Source organism: Manihot esculenta, chromosome 12, assembly GCF_001659605.2.
Source record: "Manihot esculenta cultivar AM560-2 chromosome 12, M.esculenta_v8, whole genome shotgun sequence".
NCBI lineage: Eukaryota > Viridiplantae > Streptophyta > Magnoliopsida > Malpighiales > Euphorbiaceae > Manihot > Manihot esculenta.
In genome coordinates this window covers 29,861,912-29,871,041 of record NC_035172.2, presented here as the reverse complement: position 1 = coordinate 29,871,041, position 9,130 = coordinate 29,861,912, and the positions used below count along the sequence as shown (strand labels likewise).

Genomic DNA, 9,130 nt, shown 5'->3' with positions numbered 1-9,130 from the left:
ACACAAGTAACTTTTGGTGTAAAAACTAAGGAAATTGCATGATCTAGCGATATCGCCATGCGTTTGGGTAGCTAGAATTAGGTCTCTCTGTTTCTTAATATAATTGACAGTTGTTAGATGACTAAGACTCAAGGACGTTACTTGGCAACTTGTTGATTAGTGATTGGTTAGAGGACGTTCCTTAATTAATTTATGCTTAAGGAGAGATATGGTGGTGAGAAACGTCTTCCATCTCCATAACTAATTTATTGAATCAAACAAAGGAACCTAAGTATCAATGATTAATCTCAACAATTGAAGTGGATCCAATTTTTCAACTAGAGCTTTTCTCATATTTGAATTCCTTTACTTTACTGCTCTCATCATTAGTTTAATTGAATCAATCTCAAACCCCCTTTTTACTTTACTTGCAGTTTACTTTTATTTTACTTTCAGTTTGTTTTCTTGGTCTTGATAAGAAAGATATGTAAGTATCAATTCTCTGTGGATTTGATCCTTTTACCACTATCTGCAGTTATAAAATTATTGATAACTGAAAATGCTATTTTTGACCGGTTTCGACAATCGCACAGTCACCAACCCCATAACTTGATCCATAATGGATATTGCTCTGTGTGAACTTCAAGGTTACAAAATTATCAACATTGAGGGAAAGAGTATTCATTCTTTAAAGTGAGGAGAAAAATAAAAATAAATGTTATTGAATTGGTAATCGGTTCGGTGAAAATAATTTTAGCAAACAAAATAGTAGATGAACGTTTTTTTTATAATTTTTTGATTGAAAATTTTTTTTCTAGAGATAGAGTTTTGGAATGAGTTAGAAACTAAAACACTATTTGAGTATTTAACAGATTCTTGATTGAGTTGGGCACTGTTCACTTTGTATTAATATGCTTTAGACCGTTTCCATTGCAAAGATTCTTATGAAATATCGTTGATTAAAAGCTTTGGTTGACACATTATTACACTTAAATATTATAAATTAAATTAAGTCACAATTTATAAAAATTTCAAAGTAAAAATTGAAATATTACTTAAAGTTCATTCATTCTCTTTTTTTGGTTATTTATTCGGAAACCGAAATAAAAATTTTAACTTAAAAAATAAATTAATAATAAAACAATATATATAAATTATTATTTTAATCATATCGATTATATTTTTTAACTTATGTAAAAATAAATATAGGTCTATTTTTATATAACACGAATTTTAATATCCTTTTAATATCATTTAATAAAAAAATCTTAATATATAAAAACTCACAAAAAAATATCTATTATTATAAATAAAAAAAATTGTCACACCCATATGCTAACTTTAATAATTTTTGATATTTCCATTTAAAATTCTTATTTAGAATAAAAATTTTACAAAACTTTAATTCAATTTAATTGAATTTTTTTATAAAATTTTTTATTTTTAAAGATTTATTCTCTTTTTATAATTAAAATTAACTCGTTGATCTCTATGAAGCTTTGGACCTTAGAGAAGAAATGATTCCAAAAAAGGAAATATGAGTGTATCATGGTAGAAATTAAATTCATGGAAATAAAAATATTCCAACTTAATATATTACCCAAAAAAAACATCATTCCGACTAACTCTTAAATGGGATAATAAATAGATTTGATAATTAAAAAAAAGATTTTAATAATTAATTACAAATTTGTGATGGCAATTAAAGGCAAAAACTGAAACAGCAAAAGGGTAGACATGTCATTTCCATTAGCCACAATTGATTAGACGGTAGGAAACTACCAATACTGCTCATGTTTGCCCTAACAAAGCTCTGTGTGCTTGTAGGTTGGGTTGGTTTAATTTAAAATAAAATTTAAAATGAATTAAATAAATTAAAAATTAAAATTTTATTATTTATATAAATCGAATCGAATTTATTTTAGTTAGAAATTGAATCGAATTGAATCGATTTAATTCGATTCGATTTAATGAATCAAATCGAATCGATTTAATTCGACTCGATTTGATTTAATCAGTTTTGATTTTTAATAAATTTTTTATTTTTTACACTTTATTTTTAGTATTTTAAAATTTAATTAAAATATTTTAATCTTAATATGATTTAATTTCCTTATATTATTAAAAATAACATATTATTATCACTAATCGGTTCGATTTAATTTTTTTGATTATTTTCTGATCAAAATCGAATCGAATCAAAATAACTAAAATTTCTGAAATTAAAAATCGAATTGAAAAGAATTGAATAAAAATTGAACTAAAATTTTAAATTAATTCAATTCGATCAATTTTTTCAGTTTGAACCGAATACTGTCCACCTAGTCCAAAGTAAATGAAACTTTAAAATAAAGAGCCAGAGGAAAACAAAATCCTTAAAAGGATTTATACGAGGGGAAAATATAACTGATTTATAAGAATATAAAAATTGTAAGGATTGAATTATTAAGGAATAAAATATTTTAATAAATAAAAGTTGAAGAATAAAAATATTTAAAATTAATGGTAATGATTCAATATTTAATAAGTTTAGGAAATTATTAATCGCACTAAATATGTATTTTTACATATTTATATATATAAAATAAAAATTGAAAAATTAAATTATTTGATTTTTTTTTAAAATGTAGGAACAAAGTTATTAGTTTTACCAAATTAAAAAAATTATAATGTAATTTATGTAAAATTTTCAAATTTAATTTAATTCATGTAAATATTTAAACTTTTTGTCGGTTAGGACTTCGGCTGATTGATGGAGTAATGGAATATAGCCACTTAAATAGATCACATCAGTTGACTCCTAACTAACCACATAGTTTACAAATACTACAAGCAATGTAAAACAAGGGGAAATGGGATTTGGATTCTTGCAAGTTGTTGATTTCTTTGAGTTTTTTGTCTTGTGTATTTATTTATTTAATTAAATGGAATACAAACAAATTGAATTACTCTTTGAGTATTTTTTTTTAACGTAAAAGAAATTATATTTAAATAAGATTTAAAAAGATAAATATAATAATAAGAAATGTTAATTTAAACTGAGATCATTCAAATCCAAAGAAATCAATTTCATTTCGACTCATAAATATCTTAAAATAATAAATAGCTCAAAATCTATAAACCTAATAAAAAAAAGTTTACTATTAAACTGATTAAACACACAGAAACAAGATCTTTCACCGTTTGAGATCTAAAATTAGATAGAATGACAAATGATTGGCAAAGTGATAGCAACGATAAAATCCTGACAACACCACTCAATAAGAAAAATAATAAAAGACACACAATAGACATGTATACAACTATTTGACAAAAGAGAAAACTAAGAATAAAGCAGGTTTAACATAGAATCGAACACAGATGAAGGAGGCAGTGCAAATCTCAGGCAACATCAACCTATAGGAGCATGAGCCACCAGGCGTAGCGGTATAGTCTCGAGGTGCAAGAGCCACAAAGTCAAATCTCTTCCGATAAGCAAAAACATAGCCACAAACCCTCATCAACACCCAGATCACAAAGAATCAAAATCCTCAAACATCGAGACCTGTAGAAAATAAAGAAGGAAAAAATCCAACCCAAAAGGAACCATATGTTTTTAGCAAGAAAAATCAAGAACAAAGGTAATCAACTACCCTAAGGTAGGGGATACCAAAAACAGGAATAAAAAAAAGGAAAGCAAAACTAAAAGGGAACCAAAACGACTTAAATAATCGAAAAAATTAAGTGATCTTTGCACTTCTCTTTTTTCCTGTCTCACTTCTCTTGTATCCCTTATTTAACTTTTAACCTATGGAAAAATTAGTTTTTACTTTAAGAAAAAAATTGTGTATACACACATTGAAAAAAAAAAATTGGGTTCAACATAAATTGGCTAAAATGATTACTTTGATTTCAAGTTTTAACAAAAAAAAAAAAAGTATGTCAGTTGACCAAAAAAATTCATTGTAAGAAAATTGAATTTTTACAAAGTTATGTATAATTTTTATATAATTTAAAAATAATTATTTTTAATATTAAAAAACAAATTCTTTTATTTTAAATATAAAAATAAAAAAAATAATTGATTGGAATTCTTTTAAAGTTCTAATTTTATATCCACACATAAAAATCAATCAATCAATCAATTTATTGATTTTTAAGAGTTTTCATTGTCAATTTATCCACACGTATAAATCAATCAAGGTCTATTCTGTAATATATCTTAAAAAGCATAATATCTCCTTTTAATCTCCTTAAAAGAAGTACCTGCAGATTAGTCCAACAAATAAGTGCAATTACTATTGTTTTAGATTTTTTTTTAAATTTTAAATTATTTATCACTTTAAAACATTAATTTTAAAATAATAAAAATAAAAAATAAAAAATATAATTTATTTATTATAAATTTAACCGATCTATTATCCGTGAAAATTGATAATCTCAAAATAATTGATGGACTTTCATGTAACTTTAGGTTCATGACAAGCTTGCCAACTAATTAATGTTTTCCGAATTTGGTGTTTGATCAAAAGTAACAGCTATATGTTCCCTTTTTATCACACGAGAAAAAGTTAATTTTAGCATTTTGGGGTTAGTATATTTATTCTCTCGTTTACTTGTTAATCAAAGTTTTGTTTGTATACCACTCGATATATTTTAGTTTTAGTTTTGGTTTACCTCTAAATTAAAAGTGTGAACTAATTCAAAAATGTATTAAATTTGTGCGAAGGAATTCAACTTCTCTTTTGAATTATTCATGACGACCGACTATGATACCAAATTGATAGATGAAGTTTCTATTCTAAATTTATTTATAATTATTTTACTTATTTTATATAATAAAAATAAATCGCTTATATAGTAGAGATTTATATTACATATAATTAAAATAGAAATTTAATACAAGCAATTATCATATAAGAAATTTTTAAAATAAAATAATAAAAATTTAATAATAAATTAATAAAATAATAAAAATAAAAACTATTAAATAAAATATAATTGGTTTGTTATGAATTTAGTCTATCCATTATTTATAATAATTATTAATTAATTTTAATAATTTAGATGAATAAATTTTAAATAATATATATTATGAAATGGAGATAGTATCTCCTTGATGGTCTTTTTTTATCTTGAGAAAGAGAAAGGCCATCTATAATATAAGGAAGACTTATCTCTAAGAACCGTGCTTGAAAAGAAACAAGAGAAGGAGTAGATGAAAGCATAAGGTTTGATATTGAGGAAAGAAGAAAACAGAATCATGCAACTGAATTGTGTGACAATAATAAAGAGCAGCGCATTCAGCCACAAAACAAAAGGCCATAATGACTTACGTGGAGATTTTGGGTGAGCAATTGTTGTCGCCTTAGTGCCAGTAGCAAACCCCTAGCCTCAGGGAATAACGACAACATTTGCCTTCCAACTTTATTACCAAATCGTCAATTTCTTCCTTCCAAAAGAAATAAAGAAGAGATCAATTTGCAGACAGGTCATAGCCCACTTTGTGAAACTATAGCTTGAAATGATTTTTGATAATCTAATGTGATTTGACATCAAATCAAATCAAACTGCTGGAGTGTTTTGTCGGATTATTTTCAATTCGGGCCGGTTTTCATTGACATGAATCCCCTGATTAATAACTTTAGTCGGTTTGAGTCCTTGTCTACAGTATTAATTTCAAACCGACACTTAAAGTTGACTTTACCTTCTCTTTCTGTTTTTTTTTTTATAATCAGGCACTTGCATTTCATTAAAACTTTATTATTTAAAACGTCAATTTTATATATTTTTTAAGATTATGAAAATAAATTCAATTAAATTTTTATATTTTTATTTAAAAATTAAATAAATTTAATTTAATTTAATTTTTATTTTATTAATTAAATTTATATATTTTTATTAAAGACTGAATAAATTATTATTTTTAATAATTAAATAATAAAATATTTTTCGTAATAAATTTTAATTTAAAAATCTGATTCTCGTGGCTAACATTGCAAAAATAATCAAAGGTCTATTAATAGAAATCCACCTTGCCAGCCCACGTTGGAGCTAAACTGGGTTACTGTCACAGTTTAGCAGATGGGCCTCAACCAAAACAAAATTAAGCCTAGAACTGGGTTTGAGGTTATTGTCTTTTTAATTGACAATACACGTGTCAGCTCAAGATGACGTTTCAACACAGTGCACCAAACTCAGATAGAATATCTCATTGAGATTAGTACCATCTCATATGGCAGCGACCATAATTTCGTCACCGACGGTTTTCCCTCTTTCTCCTTTTCGCCGTCGAAGCCGATACACTGAGAGAATCCCCAGGATTTCCTCGATCCGGTGCTCCTCATCTCCATCGCCATCCATGGACGGGCACCTAAAGCGTGTGGTGGTATGCGGTGGCGGCGTTATCGGAGTGTGCACGGCTTATTTCTTAGCTAAGAAGGGCGCCGCTGTTACTCTCGTGGAGAAAGCGTCGGTGGCATGCGCGGCGTCAGGGAAGGCCGGAGGGTTCCTCGCTTTAGATTGGTGTGACGGTGGGCCTCTCTCCTCTCTCGCTCGAGCCAGCTTCCATCTCCACCGATCGCTTGCCGAAGAGCTCAATGGCCCCGAATCCTATGGCTACCGCCCTCTCCACACACTCAGCCTCACCATCACTGAATCGCAAGCCCAAAAAAAGCCCTCTACTTCCCGAAATAAAAATCTTCCATCCTGGATTGATGGGCCAGCCCGAGATCCGAGAACAATCGGGTCAACGGAAACAACGGCCCAAGTCCACCCACAGTTATTTACTCAGACTCTTCTATCGAAGGCGACGGAGAATGACGGAGTTGAGGTGGTGAAAGGGAAAGTGGAGAGAGTAGGTGTGGAAGGAGGACGAGTTGACTCGGTGGTGCTGGCGGGAGGACGAGTTATCAACTCAGACTTAGTGGTTTTAACGCTTGGGCCTTGGTCTGGGAAGTTTGAGATGCTGAGTTCGTTGTTTAGAGTTTATGGGTTAAAGGCCCACAGTATAATTTTGGAGCCGAAAGAGCCTGCTGCTATAACGCCCCATGCACTGTCTCTGCGTTATTACCCAGCTCAGGGAGGAAGACCCATGGACCCAGAAGTCTACCCTCGTCCAACAGGTAAATAAAAATTTCTAAAATTGTAACATGGTGTTAATAGGATGTTGAAACTTGACGTGGGGGTTGATTGGATTTGTCAGGGGAGGTGTACGTGTGTGGAATGTCATCGACGGTGGAAGTTCCCGAGGATCCAGAGGAGATAGTGGGTGACCCAGAGTCGATAAGGGTGCTAAAGAGGGTGGCGAGGACAGTTTCAAGCCATTTGGAGGAAGGAGAGGCAGCAGTGAAGGCGGAGCAAGCGTGCTTTTTGCCTTGCACTGATGATGATATGCCTGTGATTGGCGAGATTCCAGGGGTGAAGGGATGTTATGTTGCCACTGGACATAGCTGTTGGGGTATTTTAAATGGCCCAGCTACTGGGGCTGCCATGGCTGAGCTTGTTTTAGATGGAAAATCTAGTATTGTTGATCTTTCAAGGTTCAGCCCAGCCAGATTTGTTGGGCTCCCAAGGGTGTAGTTGTATATGATATTATTATTTTGTAAAATTATACTATGAGATTTACAATTTTCTCTCTCTCAAAAAAAAGAGTCAATTAAAATTAAAAATTCTACAATCTTAAAGATGGATCAATAACATGATAAAGAAGGTAGAAGAAATCATAATTAAACTCAAAAAGAAACACCAACATGCAAAAAATATAAAAAGCAGCTAAAGGCCTCGGTTATTGCATGATTAATAGTTATAATAAAGCAAAGTCCAAGTGATTTTGGTCTGATTTCACGGGGTCAACCCATTAATCGAAGCTTTGAACCATTTCATTTATCCTCACTTCAAAGTAACTCTTCTCTTTCTTGAGTTTGCTTTGTAAGAGTAATTAATGGTGGCAAAGAACGTGCAATCACCATCCTTCTTGTAATAAAGCCTTTTTGACGAGATTCAAACCTACCCTTTTTTTAATGCAAGTGAGATCATAAAGTTAGGTCTTTTTCAGGTGCCCATCTATCAAGCAAATTAAGGAATGGTTCCCTAAGCCAAAAAGTAGACTCCCAATGCCCCACCACCAACAACCACACCCAAAAAAAAAAAAAAAAAAAAAAAAAAAAACCTCAAGAATGTCAGATAGACTCTTGTAGAGCTGATTTCCTCTTACTAAACCTCAATTATGGAGCTTCTTGCATTATTATTTTAACCTATCATCTCAATCCTTTTCCTGTCTAATCTTGTCTGCAACCAACTCTTAAAATTAATCTATATCTGAAAACAGTTGGAAATTTTGTTGTATCTTCACCAAAATTATAATCATTACATTATCAAAGGCATGCAAAAGATTGACAAAATCAGAAACAGAAACAACTGAGTTGTTAATTATAGTATACCTTCTAAATAGAAATCCATTTATTGTCCACTCTTTTTTTTTTTCATCAAAGACAATTCATTGGAAAGGTAGAATTTGGTAAGCTCAAAGACTACACAACTGTTTTCCCAATGAATTGTTCAATGAACTAGCATGATTTTGCCCTAAAATTCAATTAATTCATTAATTTAAAGAATTTTTTTATGTAATTAGGTCCGATTAATATTAGAACTCAAAATCATTTAATTCTTAAAACGGCTCTAATACTAATGAATTAAAAACCTTTGCTAGTTAAATTTTCTAGTGCTGTATGTTCTGACTTTTCATTGACTTGCCCATGAAGAGAGGAGGGAACATGATCCACTCCTCTGGGGCTAAGAAAAGAAGAAAGCTGCTTCCTGCAAGCAACCCCTGAAAATGGAGTCTTTTCACTACGCAATGCACAGGGAAAACTTTTCATTTTTGTTTTCTGGAATAAGTCATTTCCAAAAACATGCCTATAAATAATGGCAAAACGACATGTGAAATTGTTATTGCATTGAAAATGTGGGTCGTTTTATACAATGTAGCCAAAAAGTTATGACGGTTGGCTTTGGTGATCAATTATAATTTCACCCTTTCAATATTTGCTTCTTGTGGTCATCTTGGAGAAAAATTCATGAGCTGATGCGCCTAACTCCCACTTTTTACTTATCTAGGTTAGTCGTTGTTATCTAAGCTAAGGCTTTATTTATTTAGTACTCTTTTCCTCTC

General features: G+C 30.3%; 1 protein-coding gene across 1 annotated transcript; it reads left to right on the top strand.

Annotated features, from left to right (window-relative positions):
* Positions 1 to 6,099: 6,099 nt before the first annotated feature.
* Positions 6,100 to 7,587, top strand: LOC110628788 (putative oxidoreductase TDA3). Its single transcript, XM_021775590.2, has 2 exons — positions 6,100 to 7,082; positions 7,163 to 7,587. Exons 1-2 carry the CDS (start codon positions 6,194 to 6,196, stop codon positions 7,537 to 7,539), a joined length of 1,266 nt encoding a protein of 421 aa, XP_021631282.1. The 5' UTR covers positions 6,100 to 6,193; the 3' UTR covers positions 7,540 to 7,587.
* The last annotated feature ends 1,543 nt before the right edge of the window (positions 7,588 to 9,130 follow it).